At 46.3% G+C, this 16,724-nt stretch overlaps 1 protein-coding gene across 2 annotated transcripts in view; it reads left to right on the plus strand.

Annotated features, from left to right (window-relative positions):
* cntnap1 (contactin associated protein 1) overlaps positions 1–16,658 on the plus strand; it is a 23,666-nt gene extending 7,008 nt beyond the window's left edge. Inside the window, exons 3-24 of one of the 2 annotated variants that reach the window (XM_012825659.3) lie at positions 71–264; positions 628–781; positions 1,213–1,413; positions 1,595–1,779; positions 1,986–2,138; positions 2,556–2,817; positions 3,340–3,489; positions 3,921–4,092; positions 5,598–5,704; positions 5,835–5,957; positions 6,370–6,573; positions 7,381–7,537; positions 7,665–7,792; positions 7,971–8,144; positions 8,409–8,627; positions 8,789–9,028; positions 9,910–10,152; positions 10,425–10,552; positions 10,718–10,811; positions 10,995–11,225; positions 11,518–11,562; positions 12,556–16,658. In XM_012825659.3, coding sequence (XP_012681113.1) covers positions 71–264; positions 628–781; positions 1,213–1,413; positions 1,595–1,779; positions 1,986–2,138; positions 2,556–2,817; positions 3,340–3,489; positions 3,921–4,092; positions 5,598–5,704; positions 5,835–5,957; positions 6,370–6,573; positions 7,381–7,537; positions 7,665–7,792; positions 7,971–8,144; positions 8,409–8,627; positions 8,789–9,028; positions 9,910–10,152; positions 10,425–10,552; positions 10,718–10,811; positions 10,995–11,225; positions 11,518–11,562; positions 12,556–12,737 — 3,746 coding nt within the window. In that variant the 3' untranslated portion in view covers positions 12,738–16,658. The remainder of the gene's footprint in view (positions 1–70; positions 265–627; positions 782–1,212; positions 1,414–1,594; positions 1,780–1,985; positions 2,139–2,555; positions 2,818–3,339; positions 3,490–3,920; positions 4,093–5,597; positions 5,705–5,834; positions 5,958–6,369; positions 6,574–7,380; positions 7,538–7,664; positions 7,793–7,970; positions 8,145–8,408; positions 8,628–8,788; positions 9,029–9,909; positions 10,153–10,424; positions 10,553–10,717; positions 10,812–10,994; positions 11,226–11,517; positions 11,563–12,555) is intronic. The other variant, XM_031570649.2, reaches the window with a different exon arrangement.
* Positions 16,659–16,724: the final 66 nt, after the last annotated feature.

The raw sequence follows: 16,724 nt of genomic DNA on the forward strand, positions 1-16,724 counted from the left end.
GTGTGTGTGTGTGCGCGTGCGTGTGTGTGTGCGGTCATGTGTATGTGCGCGTGTTCCTGTGTGTGTGCAGGCAGCAGTGGCTGGTCCCCCTCCCCCATAGATAGGCAGCCGTGGCTGCAGGTTGACCTGGGGAAGAAGTATCGCATCACAGCCATCTCTACTCAGGGCACCTTCAACTCCTATGACTGGGTGACCAAATACATGGTGCTGTTTGGGGACCGACCGGACGCCTGGAGCCCATACGTCATGAAAGGGGGAAACATGGTAAAGAGGCCAAAGGCTGACGCCCTCTCCATGCTTAGGAGGGAACTCATGCCTAACTGGGTTCCCTATCCTGTCTGGACATACATATTTAGTTAAAAACACTGTGCAGAAGTACATAATTTGGTCATAATCAGTGGCATTATTTTCACATGTACATTCAATCTATGTATGGCTCCTTTAAGAACTCTATATTGTTCATGTACTTGACATTGGTTGTAATAAAAAACTTTCCAAATATAAACTGATAGTTAAATACTCTATTTGTCAGGAGTGCTTAGAATATATTCCTATGCAGAACTGTTGTTGTAGACAGCCTGATATATAGTTTATCAGTCATGTTCTAACCACCTCTATGCTCTGTAGACATTGCCAGGCAACTGGAACTATTACCAGGTGAAGAGGAACGTGTTCCACTACCCCTTCACTGCGAAGCACCTGCGGTTCCTGCCCATGGGCTGGAACACCGAGAACGGAGGCAAGATTGGCGTACGGCTGGAGGTGTACGGCTGTCCATACGGTGAGCAGACCTGGAGTGAGCGTGGCCCACTGATCACCATTCACATCACTGGATCACAGAAGTGGCTCAGTTCTTCAGCAATACCAGTAAAAGCATGGACCAGCAGGATCAACACTTGATTAATCTCATGGAGCTAGATGTGTATTACATCCTGATCTGGAGACAGCCTTGTGGGAATTGTGGGTGTAAAATGTGATGAGAACGAGAATGATTAGCGTGTGAAAATATTCAGATCTAATCCACGTTCTAAGAAGCGGGCGGATTCACACAGAACTCAGCAGTTGGTGCCTTTGTTAATTTGTCCAGGGTTAGACTTTTCTCCATCAATTTTCAATGGTATTTATGCCAATCACTTGGCTCTAGATTTGTGTACTCCAGTCAGAAAGCCCACAAAGTCTGTGACATTTGACCTTTTGATTTTGCCTCCTCAGACTCCTATGTAATGCACCTTGAGGGCGACGACATGGTGGCCTACACGTTCCCCGAGCAGTTCCGCACGCTGCAGGACCACTTTGCTCTGAACTTTAAGACCCTGGAGAGAGAGGGGGTGCTACTGCACAGCGAGGGCCAGCAGGGAGACCTTCTGACGCTGGAGTTAAAGAGGGGCCGCCTTTTCCTGCACATGAGCCTCGGTACGGAACGCCAGTTTATCTCATCACTGAGTGGCACCTAGTTCTCTCACAAACAGGTCTGAGGTCAGGTCAGAGGCGTCAGGCAAACGCAATAGTCAGACAGGCAGGGGCAGTAAAAGTTAACATCCTGCCCCAGAGCAAGAGGCAGTAAAACAACTGACACAGGCATGTCATCCTTCAGGTAGCAGCACCGTGCACCAGACAGATGGTCTGACTACCGTGAGGGCGGGGAACCTTCTGGACACTCAGCACTGGCACTACGTCACCATCAAACGCTATGGCCGCCAGGTCAACTTCACACTGGACAGCCAAACCGAGATGACCACCCTCAACGGAGAGTTCAACTACCTGGACTTGGACTCGAAGGTGGGGTATTTACACAAATATACCTGCAAATCTTTGATGATTCAAACACTGATTGCTGACCAGAAATATAGGTCAATCAAGCACCTGAGTTCTCGACAGCTTTAATTTTGAGACCAACACTAGCAGACATTTACCAAAGACCTCTTATACATGACAATGTGATAACAAATTCCAATAATTGAATTCATACCTGTCTTGTACTGCAGATGTATGTGGGGGGTGTGATCGAGAAGGACCTGCCCCATCTGCCTGGCCGACCAAACTTCAGAGGCTGCTTGGAGAACGTCTTCATCAATGGAGTCAACATCATCAGGAAGACACAGTACCAGGAGGAGGACATCCGGCTAGCCAAGGGAAAGGTACTGCTTCAAGTCCGTTACAACAGTTCAGCCTTTTAGCATTGTGCAGGACCTAAAATGAGATGGCTTGTGAGTCCTGGATGTAGTTACATCTAACTGGTTGTGCCAGTTAACAGCCACACCACTGATAGCACAACAAAAACATGTCTGACATGTCATTAATACGTAAATGAGCATAGAGATAGACTGTCCATAAGCACAAGTCTGACATGTCATTAATATGTGATTGAGCATAGAGATAGACTGTCCATAATGGACAAGTCTGACATGTCATTAATATGTGATTGAGCATAGAGATAGACTGTCCATAAGCACAAGTCTGACATGTCATTAATATGTGATTGAGCAAAGACATAGACTGTCCATAATGGACAAGTGTGGCATGGTTGCTTAGAACTGACCTTAAACTGCCTTCAGAACAAGATGCACTACACGTGTCGTGACCTCCTGTGGAAGCCCATGACCTTCATCGGGCCCAACAACTACCTGCAGGTGCCCGGCTTCTACCGCAAGCCCCGGCTGGCGGTCAAGTTCAAGTTCCGCACGTGGGACTACACGGGCCTGCTGATGTTCACACGCTTCGCTGACGACCTGGGCTCCCTAGAGCTGGGCCTGAGCGAGGGACAGGTCAACATCACGCTCTTCCAGCCGGGGAAGAAGAGGCTGAGGTTCGCTGCAGGTGAGGAGTGCTCCGGGGGGAAGACTACAATACAATACAATACAATACAATAACCAGGCATTACAATACAATACAATACAATAACCAGGCATTACAATACAATACAATACAATACAATACAATAACCAGGCAATACAATACAATACAATACAATAACCAGGCATTACAATACAATACAATACAATACAATAACCAGGCATTACACTCTCCGGTTTACTCTCAGGTGTCAGTGGTGAGTAAGCCCCGTTAGCATTCATTATATTCATCATTCTGGGTCTGTTGTAATCAGCCACATTCCCTATAATTTATTATGGAGTTGTTAAACGGAGGACAAAATAGACAGATGAGAAATATCTTAGTATCTTTGTTTTGCACTCAGTCATCTGGCATGAATGTCAAACTGAGGGGTTACTGACATGCTCTGCTACCCTTGGCTGCAGAGAGAAATAAGCCATGTTAGTTTCGGGAGGAGGAGGAGGAGGAAGAGGAGGAGGACACCCACATGTCTCTTCTTGCCTGCAGGCTACCGTTTGAACGATGGCTACTGGCACACGGTGGACCTGGCGGCCAAGGACAACCTGCTTTCGGTGACTATAGACGAAGACGAGGGCTCGCCGCTGAAGATCACCAACCCCTTCATGGTTCGGACAGGCGACCGCTACTTCTTTGGGGGTGAGTGAGCGATTGGGGCCATCGGAGCGGTGAGCTAACAGAGAGCCATAGCGGAGTGGCGTCGAGTGCTGCAGAGACATTACTGTAGAGAGTGCGGCCAGGCGTATGACTCATTCAAGAAGGGTTTCATTTCTCATAGACACACACACACAAACACCGAAAACACACACACAAACATGCACACACAAATGCACACTAAATCACTAACAAACACACACAAATGCACAATAAATCACTAACAAACACACACAAATGCTCACTAAATCACTAACAAAGACACACGCAGAGCTGGCCTGCCAGCACACCTATCCACATAGAGATGTCTGCCCCTATTTGTAACACTTATGACATTGCAATTGAGAGTAATCAGAAAATCTATGAAAGCAACCAATTGTTTTTCAAGAGTGACAAATCAGGGCACTTTGTCGCAGGCTGTCCGAAGACCAATAACACGGGCCGGTGTGTGACGAAACTCAACACCTTCCATGGCTGCATGCAGCAGATCTTTGTAGATGACGAGCCGGTGGACATTGACATCATGCTGCAGAGGAAATGGGGCCGCTACACAGAGCTACTGCTAGGCACCTGTGGCATAACAGACAGGTGTGTGTGTGTGTGTGTGTGTGTGTGTGTGTGTGTGTGTGTGTGTGTGTGTTATTGTTTTTATTTTTGTTTTGTGCATGTGTATGTGTTTGTTTATTTGTGTATGTGTTTTTGTCGTGTGTGTGTGTGTGTGTGTGTGTGTGTATGCGTGAGTATTGATGAAAGAAGAGAGAGAGACAGGAATGGAAAAGGAGAGTGAAAGAAGACGAGGATGACAAAGAGGATGTGTGCTAGGAAAAAGGAATCTAGTGAGGCAAAGGTTGTTGTGGTTGTCTGTGCAATGGAGACAGACTCCAAGAGCGAATCGGAAAGACAGTACCCTCTTGAGATTGAGAATGACAAAGACGTCTGTGCAACGGAGAGACATTGTGTGTGAGAGTGTGTGTATATGTTTGTGTCTGTGCTTTAGCAAAGGGTGAAGACCACATTCCAGACCGTATCCTCCTCCGTATGATCTATAATGTGATGAATAGGACAATTATCATGTTGGGGCACCTCCCTGTACTGTAGGTAGGTGACAGGGTCACGGTTCATAGCAGCAGAGATGTATGGTAATGCTGCTTGAGGCATCCAGGCCCCTCCACAGGGACTGACACTCACAGGAGATTTACTGCCGTCTGCCTGAGGTCTTTGGGCTTAGCTAAATGCATGGGCAGCGTCACTGCCAAGACTGATGTATACCCACCGCACTGAAGGTGGCCTGAAGCCACGGCTCAGAAACAGCATATGAATATTTGCTCACCATATCTTGGAAAGTAAAGGTGGTCTCCTGGGTCATTACTCAGCCTGAACAGGAATGAAAAGGAAAGGCAGAGAGCTGCATTGTTTCACGGGTTCATAGGAACGGGGCTGCGATTGAAAAATGACAAGGGAGCTTTTTCGCCGGCTGGTTTGCATTGTTAAAAAAATCATTATCTCTGTTATAGTAATCATGACTCTTAGAGTTTTCTCATGACATTTTGCCAAAGACCCCCTCTTACTGGAAATCTTCAGGCCTCAGCTTTCTCAGAACAGTTGGCCCTCTGATTGTTGTTGTGTAACTTTCACAGCTCTGTGCAGACAGTTGGCTTCATCAGGAAATACCACAACAATCTCCAGAGTAGTTAATTTAACAGAAAGCACTGCTATCCACAGTCGACAGGCCAAACAAATAATCATTGAGTGTTTAATTACAAATCCTTTAAGAAAAGGGACAGGACACCAGGGAAGTCTTCATCATGATCCTAACATTGGATGAATGGAGGTGCGATATGCAATTGAGGAAGCTTACAGGCTGAATGCTTGGCCTCAGTCATGGTTGGATCTGGGCGATAACAGGCCTCAGAAGAGTAAGAAGGTTGTCTAAAACACCACCAGGAAAAGGGGGCGAGATAGCTCATGTGACCTGACAGAAACTGTGTGTGAAATAATAATGATTCATTTGATTTCCTGTCAGAACTTAGTATCCTGACTTGTGCCTGTTACTGCACATGTACTCCGTGGTGACACAAGCTCTTTGTCTGCAGATGTACCCCGAACCAGTGTGAACACGAGGGCCGATGCATCCAGTCCTGGAACGACTTCCTGTGCGTCTGTGAAAACACAGGATACAAAGGAGAAGTCTGTCACAACTGTGAGTATCACACAGAGAAAAATGAATACCACTGTTACATGCCTCTAAAAAAGGCAGAATCTGCCAATCTGTCAATCTCTCACCCTGTCCTATGTCTTCCTCTCGCCCCTGTCCTTGGTCTTCCTCTCAGCTGTGTATAGGGAGTCCTGTGAGGCGTACCGACTCAATGGGAAGTACTGGTCAGGGAACTACACCATCGATCCAGACCTGAGCGGACCGCTGAAGCCCTTCATGGTCTACTGCAAGATGACACGTGAGCACGAGGCTGCATGGACCATCATAGACCAGCGGGGGGGGGGGGGGGGCTGTCACTGTTGTTGCTGTGTTAAAGTGTCTCCCTGCCACACCAGGATATACTGCTCCATTTAGTCCTAAACATATAGAATACTTATGGCATGTAGTCCTAAACATATAGAATACTTATGGCATGTGGACTAAGAGTGAAGTCTAAAGCCTGAATGTGTAGAACTTAGTCTAGTTGTCAGAGTGCAGAAATCCGTAGGCTATTGATACTAGAACAAGATTCCGATTCTTGAAGAAAAGAGGCAAAGGCTGTTCATAGACCTTAAAGTTGGAGTCTAGAGTAGTCAGTGACAGCCTCAAGGTTTACAACTGAAGACGTGGTCATGATGAGTCTCTTTTACTCTGCTTTCTATCACCAACAGCGTTCAAGTCCTGGACAATAATTGAGCACAATCGTATGGAATACACGAAGGTGTCAGGCTCCACTATAGATCGACCTTACATAGGTGAGGTCCAGTATGTGAATTCCACCTGGGATGAGGTCACTGCCCTGGCCAACACGTCCCTGTACTGTGAACAGTGGATCGACTTCTCATGCTACAAGTCCCGCCTCCTCAACACACCCAGTAAGTGCCTGATTGGCTAATGCCAAATCTCATTCTTTCCTGATTGGTGTAAAATAATTTGCTTTCTTTGATTGGTTTGCATTGCATCATTATCTCTGTTATGATAATTATGACTCTTAGAGTTTTCTCGACCACGGCATAAGGTATCATAGGTTTAGTTTATTATATCTCTGCAGATGCTGGATCAAAGTCATACCGCTGGTTGGGTAATAGTGATAAATATTAACAGCCCTCCATCATCTTTTATGCCTCAAAACAGAAACAAAAACACACTTACATTACATATACTATATATTTCCTTCAACATCTCAAGTATAATTGGTTATACTTTTCATATAACTCATATAAATCCCCTTACCAGATTGGTTAAGAGACAAAGACCCCTCCCCCCTCTTACTGGAAATCTTCATGCCTCAGCTTTCTCAGAACAGTTGGTCCTTGGGAACAGTTGGGATTATTGTGTATAACTTTCATGACGTAATGGGACCACAACTGTCCCTACTCTGCAGATGTTTCCATCCTGGTAAACATGCTTCCCAAAGTTCTAGTTTCATCCCAGCACAACCCTGGAACATCGCGAGGCACAAGGCCAACATTGTATTCCTCATCCTCAGAAAGCTAGTACTCTAGTAACCCGACCAGCTCTGTGCAGACATTTGGGTTCATGGACTTGGAAGGTTCATCAACTTCCTCAGGAAATTCCACAACAATCTCCAGAGTAGTTCATTTAATAGAAAGCACTGCTTTCACAATAAATGGGAAATAATCATGTCCTTATAAAATGGTTGCCCTCATCTTCCTTGTCAGATGGGAGGCCATACAGCTTCTGGGTTGGTCGCCACAATGAGAGTCATGAGTATTGGGGCGGAGCTTTCCCAGAGAGCGGGAAATGTGGCTGTGCCATCAACCACACCTGCACCGACTCCAAGTTCCAGTGCAACTGTGACGCAGACTACCGCCAGTGGTGAGAGAGAGAGATGAGATAAAGAGTGTTATGTGAGAGAGTGAGAGAGAGATGAGATAAAGAGTGTTATGTGAGAGAGTGAGATATTTCTCAAGTGCTCAGCAGTCTGCTGCCATGTGACCTGCAGGTACTCAGATAAGGGCTACCTGATGTTCCGGGACCACCTGCCCGTCAGGAAGGTCGTTATTGGCGACACCAATCGCACTGGCTCAGAGGCTCAGTTCAGCCTGGGGCCACTCCGTTGCCATGGAGATCGTAAGTCATGGGGTTCATTCAGCCCAAATATCAAATTAGACATGAGTATAACTCATTGTATGCAATAATATTTATCCGATAATCATGATATGAGGTGTTTGGTACTTTTAGTTTGTTTGTAACATAGTTGTATTTTACACCTGATGTCAGGGATCTGCTGTGTCTTCTCTTCTCACAGGAAGCATCTGGAACACCATAGCCTTCACCAAGCCCACCTACATCACTTTCCCCACGTTCGTCCCCGGCCCCAGCGCTGATATCACGTTCCACTTCAGAACGTACCGTTCCAGTGGCGTGTTTGTGGAGAACGCAGATGACCACCATCGCAGCTTCATGCGGGTGGAGCTCAACTGTGAGTAAACCAGCATGTCAGAGAAACAAAAGTGAATAACAGCAAGTTCATAGTTCTCACAGATGGGAAGAACTATCTAAAATAGTGAGTTTTGCTCACATAATATTGATTCACTGTGATGACTAGCAGTACTGTAGGCCAGAAAAAAAATGGTTTATCTCCGCAAGTGCTGCTTTCATTTTTCTTTACTTCTCCAACTTAATCCGTCCATCCCTTTATCCTTCTCTTCTCCTCACACCCCTACCTCTCTTATCTCCCCCTTAGCCACCCATGAAGTGGCGTTTGTGTTCATGTTGGGGGACGGCATACAGAACATCACGCACCGCTCGCCGCGCCCGCTCAATGATAATGAGTGGCATTACGTGGAGGCAGAGATCAACGTGAAGATGGCGCGCCTGAAGGTGGACTTCTACCCGGCCGCCATCCGGAAGTTTCCGGGCCAAACCTACATCTCCATGCAGTTCACCCAGCCTCTCTTAGTAGGTGTGTTGACTGAATGAATTGGCATGAATTGGCTACTGTGTGTTTTCCCAGACCTCATCTGTGTTCATTATGAATGTACAACTATTTTGTTTCCATTCCAATTTTCCCTTTTTTTCTCAATCCTCATCTCTGGCTTCCTCACCTGTTCTGCTCTTCTGAAGGTGCTGCCAATCACACGCTGAGGCCTTTCCTGGGCTGCTTGCGGGGGCTGCGGCTCAACGGCATGCCGATCGACCTGGAGGGGAAGGTCAACGAAGAGGTGGGGATCCGGCGAAACTGCACAGGGGCGTGTCTGAACGCCAGCATCCCCTGTCGCAACGGCGGCCAGTGCATCGACGGCTACGCCGACTACTGGTGCGACTGCAACAACACTGCTTTTGACGGCTTCTACTGCCACAAGGGTGAGCGACTCCCCCTCCCCCTCCCCTCCCCCTCCGCCTCCGTGCACACGTCACTGTGTGGGTATCTAGAGACACATTGCAGAGGCTGCTTTCGAAAGAGCTCAACATCGTCTCCTTGTGTAAGAGGCCATGTTCTTTTTTTTGTTTGAGCTAATCTTGGACTATCTGAATATGTAATCCTGTTGGAGCAAGATAGGTAACAAAAAGAAGCCCTCTGAACAGAGTGGAGTGAAACACCAAGAATCTCTTGTTTTTGTCCAACTCTTGTAGGCAATCCGTCGAGCCTGACGCAGCCAAACCCAAATATTTAAACGTTGCTCTCTTTGCTTTACACACAGACCCAACTCATTGCCCCTGGTCCGTTAAAAAAAAAAAAAACACGTGAAGGTGAACTCAAACAGGCCGCTGAGGTTTTCTGTGGCAGGACATCACCATTAGCGCCACATTCATTAAATCCTATCACATGCACCATGAAGCAGAACCTCCCCTAGTGCAAACAGACACAGACATAATGAATGGATGCCCAGCAAACACAGGGCACATGGCATTGGATATCTCATTTATTTATGCATTTATTATTTGTGCATCGTGGTCCATTTTAGGTGGAAAGAAAATGGCCTGGTTGAGATGGTCAATAATGTTTATTATTTTGTGTTGTTTGTGGGTGAATGCCAGTTGGGTTTTTGTGTTTTCTGTGCTGATGTCATATGCATGGCTGTGTGGGTTCAGAGCTGGGCTGCTGGATGTCAGGGCAGAGATAATCTACTTACGCAAGGCCTTCAATAAATATAACTGTATGTATGTGAATGTGTATGTGAAAAGTGTTCCTATTTCTGTGCTGGTGATTGTGTAGTCTCATGCCCGTGTTCTTGCATTGGCAGATATCGGGGCATACTTTGAGGCAGGCTCTTGGCTTCGCTACGACATCCGCAGTGAGCCCATCTCCGAGGACGCCTGGTGGGCCAACTACTGGATCGACCCGCACTGGCACAACTACAGCCTGGGCTACAACGACACGACAGACGACATCGAGTTCAGCTTCAGCACAGTGCAGACGCCCGCTGTGCTGCTCTATATCAGCTCCTTCTATAAGGATTACATCGCCGTACTGTTAAACATGGATGGTGCGATATGGGCGTGCGCACACAAACATACATGCACGCACATACATGAACACACACAAACTTTACTGTAAGAGAAACATACAAAATCATACAGAAAAGGTGAAACAAGGCAATATAGATAAATGTGCATATGCTTTACACAAATAGACTCTTTTGAGAAGAGAATAAGAGATAAAAGACACACACATACACTTACAGAAACAAACATATAAACACACACACACACTCAGGGTCTCAGGCTTTGTGTAACTGGTATGTGTGTGGTTCGACAGGAAGTCTTGCTCTGAGGTACAAGTTGGGTCTGATGACGTATAAATACCAACTCACCTACCGCAACCTGGCCGACGGCTACCCTCACTTTGTCAACATCACCCGGCATAACAGAACTCTGCGAACACAGGTGAGCTCTGCCAACCACCCACTACAACCTCACGGGCAGACAAGGGAGAGGGCAGAGGGCAACGCTGAAGCTCTGATCATATGAGGATATGTGTGTGTGTGTGTGTGTGTGTGTGTGTGTGTGTGTGTGTGTGTGTGTGTGTGTGTGTGTGTGTGTGTGTGTCAGGTGGACTACATGGAGCCCTGGTATGAAGTGGTGGCTCTGGAGGTGGACGCCAGGTTTGACTCTCCCAAGTCTATGTTCCTGGGCAGAGTCATGGGTAAGTCCCAAACATATAAATATAACAACATAAAAGGTGTTGTCTGTAAATCCGTGTTTCTCTCTCTCTCTCTCTCTCTCTCTTTTATATGCCTGTATACTGTTTTAACAGTAAAGAATATGTATCTGAATCTCTTTCTTTCTCCTTCTCCACTCTCTCTCTCTCTCTCTCTCTCTCTCTCAGAGGTGGGTGATATAGACTATGAGGTTGCACGGCACAACAGCCCCGGCCTACAGGGCTGCATCTCAGGCGTGCGCTACAACATCTTCGCCCCACTGAAGACGCTCTTCCGGCCGAACGTCACAAATCCGCCAGTAACAACGCATGGATATCTGGTAGAGTCCAATTGTGGCGGGTTCGTCCCTATACATGGCTATGTTCCATGGGAGGTGGACCCCTGGTGGACCGGCCTATGTAAGACTACATTTCCCTAAATCCATTTGTTGTGTCCGTTAGACTGACTTGTTTATTTTCCTATGACTGAAAGCAGCTAACATTAGCAGTTATTCCTAATGAATAGGGGGGCTCCTCAGGTTGTCATTTTGTTTTCAAAACAGATTTCGAGCAGACCTTCCCAGCATGCTTTAAGGCAACTGATCACATCCCATTTCAGAGAGTTCATAACGATAATGAGGGGTATTTTAAGGGGGAAACATTACTGCACAGGTGAAGTGAGTTTTCTCCTCTCTTGTCCTCTTTCCTGTAGTCTTCTACTACATCCACGATGACGTGACCCCACCTTGGATGACCCGTAAGTGCTCCACTGGATTGCTCTTGAAATATTCATCTCCACCCCTCAATTTTTAATGCCAAGTCACCATCACTCTGTCAGGCCTAGCCCCTTTCTGTGATCTCTCTCTGTGTCTCTCGGTCCGTCTGTGTGTGTGTCTCAGTCCCCTAACATCTCCGTTTCTGTGATCTCTCTCTGTCTCTCGATCTGTCTGTGTGTGTGTTTCAGTCTCCTATCATCTCCCTTTCTGTGATCTCTCTCTGTGTCTCTCGGTCCGTCTGTGTGTGTGTGTTTCAGTCCCCTGTCGTCTCCCTTTCTGTGATCTCTCTCTGTGTCTCTCGGTCTGCTTGCTGCTTGCTCTTGCTCTGGCCCTGCCCCTCACACAGACACTCGACCTCTCACTGCCTTAGTAATGCTGTCAACAGCAGAAATCCTCTTCCCAGACCACTGGTGGAGAGAGAGCTTAGGATTATGGGTTGGAGAGATAATGGGTTTTTGGTATTTGCCTGTCTATGAAAATGACAAAAATAGTAGCTGACACACACACACACACACGGACACGGACACCTTAATGTTCACAGATGTATTACACAAAACAAGAGGATATTACTTCAAACTTAACACATACATAGACAGCAGATTAATGCCAGGCTCAAACCTAACCTACTGGACACACACACACACACACACACACACACACACACACACACACACACACACACACACACACTCAAGCACAAGACATCAGAGAGTGTGTGGTCTGGCCTCACCCCTTTCGCGGGATAAGATGGATCAACGGGATAAACTGTACTTACAATGATTTCTTGTCCTAATATAAAACAAAATGACATTTCTTTGCCATACATGGATCAGTATGTGACATCCTAATAGATTACATAGTCTGAGTATGTTTACTGGTTGTTTGTGTGTGTGTGTGTGTGTGTGTGTGTGTGTGTGTGTGTGTGTGTGTGTGTGTGTATTTATCTGTGTGCGCCTGTGCGTGTCTATCCACAGTAATCATCGGAGCTGCAGCCATTCTTCTCTTCCTCATCCTGTATGGGCTGTATCTGTATCTGTACCGGTATAAGGGCAGCTACCTCACCAACGAGCCCAAGAACCTGGAGTCTCCCAGCAGCTCGCGACCGCTCACCGAACCCCCGACCAAGGAGAAGGACCTGACCGAGCTCCAGGAGTAGCCCTTCAAGGGCTAGCGTACTAGTGCTAACTCTCTCTTCCTTCAGCTTTCACTCTTTTCTTTCTGTCTCTCCGTTACATGTCTCTTTCAGCTGTTTCTATTCCCTCCTCCTCTCCCTTTTACCTGTTTGTGTGACTGAAGCAAACTGGTTGACAGAGAACGGGCACCATAGGAGTGTTTGCTAATATTCCCCGAGGACCCCATCAGGACCCCAGGGCTTGCTGACAGAAGTGCCTGAGTAATGATAACGCGATATCACATAAAAAGTGTAGAACTGTTAGAGGCAATCACTAAGAAAGCTAAGAGGCAACAACTCTACCCGCAACCCAACTCTCCCCTGCTGTCTCCACCTCAGAGCTCCCTCAGTGACCCCTGACCCCGAGGGAAGTAGGGAGTGCGAGACAAATGGCTCCTCTCACAAGATTCCCAATCATCTCATACTGTCAGGATGACACGGTCACATCTCCAGCAGTGTGACATGACCATCATGCAAAAAGTATATTTATACGTGTCATGAAATTATACCTACGGTCCGATTCTATTAGAAAAGCATGAAACCATCAGAATATCCAATGAAATATGAGAAGCATTATTTTGCAACATGCACTGAAGTATAAGGCACATTGGCAATACTAAGATCCTAACCTTTGTATGAATATTTATCATTTATTATTCGTATTTATCGTAGATTCTACAGACTATCTTCATATCTGGTACCGTTTTTGAAGAGGGGCATTAGCCTGGGCACCAGTTTTGAGACATCAGCACAACTTATGAGAGGGCCTAAGGTGTTGGCGTGTAACATTGGCAACCTGGCATGAGACCTCAGCAAAGCCTCCACAGTGTGTAAAAAATAGGATCTGTCGGAGCAGCAGAACTCCCAGCAGGTCACAGGGAATAGGAAGTCTAAAGCTGTAGCTATCTGAAGACAAGCATTTTTTGGAGGCACAAGGTTTTCATGGAAAACTGTAAAATACTGTAAAAAAAAGTAGTTACGCAAATATTCAGCCTCTTCATAATTCATTCTGTGCAGGTCACGCTTATCTGCTTTTAGAAAAGCATTTCCTTTCATCCTCACTCAGGCTAATGTGGTGTTGCAGAACAACCCATCTGGTGCTAGTGAGTGCTATCTCCTAGGTGTAGGGTCAGGTCTGGAACTAGAAACTGGGTCGAGTCACCCTCATGAAGGGTTTAGCCATCAGTGCATGCACTCTGTGACACAATATGGCCGGTGTGTGTGTGTGTGTGTGTGTCTAAGTGTTTGTAAGAGCAGAGTACTGGTGTTTGTAGGTAGGAAGATAAAATAATAATAATAATTAAAAATAAAACGTGACTCAGGGTTAGTTGGACACAGGAAGCGTGATGTTTACTCCCCTCCGTGCTTCTTTCCTCTTAAGATCTAATGGTGTAGGGTGAGATGTCGGCTGACAGGGGTTGGCAGGTGGAGGCAAGAGGGTTACGATCCCTCCTGTGGGTACTCCCAGCGAGTCTAAAATGTCCGTCACCTCACTGAACCAAGACAGAGTGTTCAGTGAATCTCAAGCAGCCCTAAGTCAACAGCTGCGGCTACACCGATAGCCCGAGGAAGGACTCCACCTGGTGTGAACAATCAATATGCCGCATCACGCAGGTCTCTTCAGTTCGACTGGAACAAACACCTGCAGCCCTCTGTGGACAGACTTGGACAGTCCTGATTCTTACTCCACATCTAGGAAAGACGAAATATGTTTGTCCAGGTTAGATCTGTCAGTACTACTAAGTGTGTTTATCGGGATTAAAATACATTGATCCACTGAAAATACACTTACTATGAATAAATGTTAGTGCCATGTGGGCAGGTCTGCGTCAACATATTGACTATTCTGCTTGTGGTCTAGTTTCAGGTAGATGGTGGTCTTTAGCTAACTATGCTGCTTTTTAGTAATTGTAGTGATTTGGTCTTTTCATTACATTTACAGTGGCTGCAATGTTGGGCAACTGAATGTGCTTCCGTAGAATTCAACCGTTTCACCTTGGTGTGCTGCCATGTGATCATCAGGGACGGCTGGCGCCTGTCCTCTGCTGTTCAGCTGAAATATGACCTCGGTTCAGATTTCAGATGTGTCTGCTTTCTTTGTATTCAGTCTATTTTTGTTACAGTCACAATACTTGCAGTGGTAATGCTGAATCAAGCAGACCAGAGTCCTCTACCAGAGGCCTGCCTGTGTGGCGGAGGCGTTTATGCTAATAGTCCTTCCCTTCCCAGCGTTAGAGGGTGTCTCTGAGTGGACCGCGCAAATGGCTCCTCGAGTTGTCATGTGACTCTTCATCGCCTCCCAGTGGCCACACAGCTCTACTGCATGCAGCAGACTGGAATAGAGTTGAATGTGATTAGACTCTGGGATCAATTACGTCATCCTTCACAAGCGTGCTGTAGTATTCATCTGTGTGACGCTTGCTATATGACAGCATATCTGTCGCCGCCGCGCAGCTATCCATGAGCTCATCGTAACTAAAGCGGTAGGTGGTGATGCTCTAATGCTCACATCAGCGCTGCCACAGAAGAAGGACAAGGTCAGAGGTCATTAGAGAAGAACTAGATAGAAGCCATGTGCCGTTTTTGAAAAGCTATGCATCCCAACAGCATGTCTTCTGCACTTTGCTTCGTAATGCAATAATGAGAGTTTCTTTCGCTTCCAGTACTAGTTCAATCACCTAAGACACCCTTTATTGCACTTAGAGTCTTATATTTATGTACACATAAATATATAAAATGTATATGAACTTTTTTTCCTGATTTGACTGGTTTGTACTGTAATGGTTGAAAGACGCTGAAAGTGAGTTTGGATCGCGAGTGTTAGCGGGAACTATGGATCGTGTTGCTTCATGCGCGTGTTGTGTCTGTGATGAGTCTGACGGAGGAATTGGCTGCTAGGCAAACCCACTCCATTCAGTCCACTGTGTCCCACTCTTCATGCGCGTGCTGTGTCTGTGATGAGTCTGACTGAGGCAAACCCACTCCATTCAGTCCACTGTGTCCCACTCTTCTACCTCTGGATGACCACTATTCATTATTTCATATATCCGCTCCGTGTCCTCCCCCACCCATCCCAGGTCTCACCTCCCTGACTTTGTTCCCTCTTTGTCCAACTTCCCCCTCCTTCCCGCTCCCCTCCAGGTCTCTCATCTCAACGCAGTTCAAGACCACCATGTCTTACAAAACAGGGATTCTCGTATCATTGTATATTTGTATTATCTTGTTCTAATAGTGAATAGAGAATCCATTTCAGGTGGGCTGTTGGTCATGCCACCTCTGATGCCACTGGGTTGTCACATCAGTCTCCCCCTCTCTGTCCATTATGTATGAGCTGATTTAGCTTGGTGCAAGTCAAGGGTTGTAGCCAGTTTTACTAAAGCCTTCACGTGTGGGGCATAAACCTGTGTAAAAAGTGACTTAAGCATTCCTAGCACAGCGTAATGTATGTCTTTCAAATGGAATGTGTGTACATAGAGACTCATATGCTCATTACTCTAAGTTAGTGTTCAGGGATCAGCTGTTTTGGATAGGGGGGTCAAATGTAGGTTGTAGAGGATCTCTGGATGGTCCTTCAGGTCCATGATAGGATGTTGGCTTTGGCGTTTTTTTGCTATTGTCTCTTTTCTGATTAATCACTACATCACAGATGAAGGTGAACTAGAAGAGTGAGTTTGGTTCACAAGGTCAGAGTTCAAGTTTTGGGGTCAAAGGTCAGGGAAAGTTCTTCTAGGTCGCCTGCAGTGTTTCACTATTTTTAGAAAAACATTGATTATTCCTATTTTTTTCCTTTTGTAGTCATCTTGTAAACATTATTTTTCTGTGTTACTACCGTTGTATATAACCATGACTGTGTAAAATTGAGACGCTAAACCAAACTGTCACTTCAATAAAATGAGCTTGAAGGAACACTGTGCTCTGCTGCCTTTTTCTTTCCCTCATTTCCTCACCAGAAATAATCAGACCATGCAAACC

Source organism: Clupea harengus, chromosome 1 (genome assembly GCF_900700415.2).
Source record: "Clupea harengus chromosome 1, Ch_v2.0.2, whole genome shotgun sequence".
Classification (NCBI taxonomy): domain Eukaryota; kingdom Metazoa; phylum Chordata; class Actinopteri; order Clupeiformes; family Clupeidae; genus Clupea; species Clupea harengus.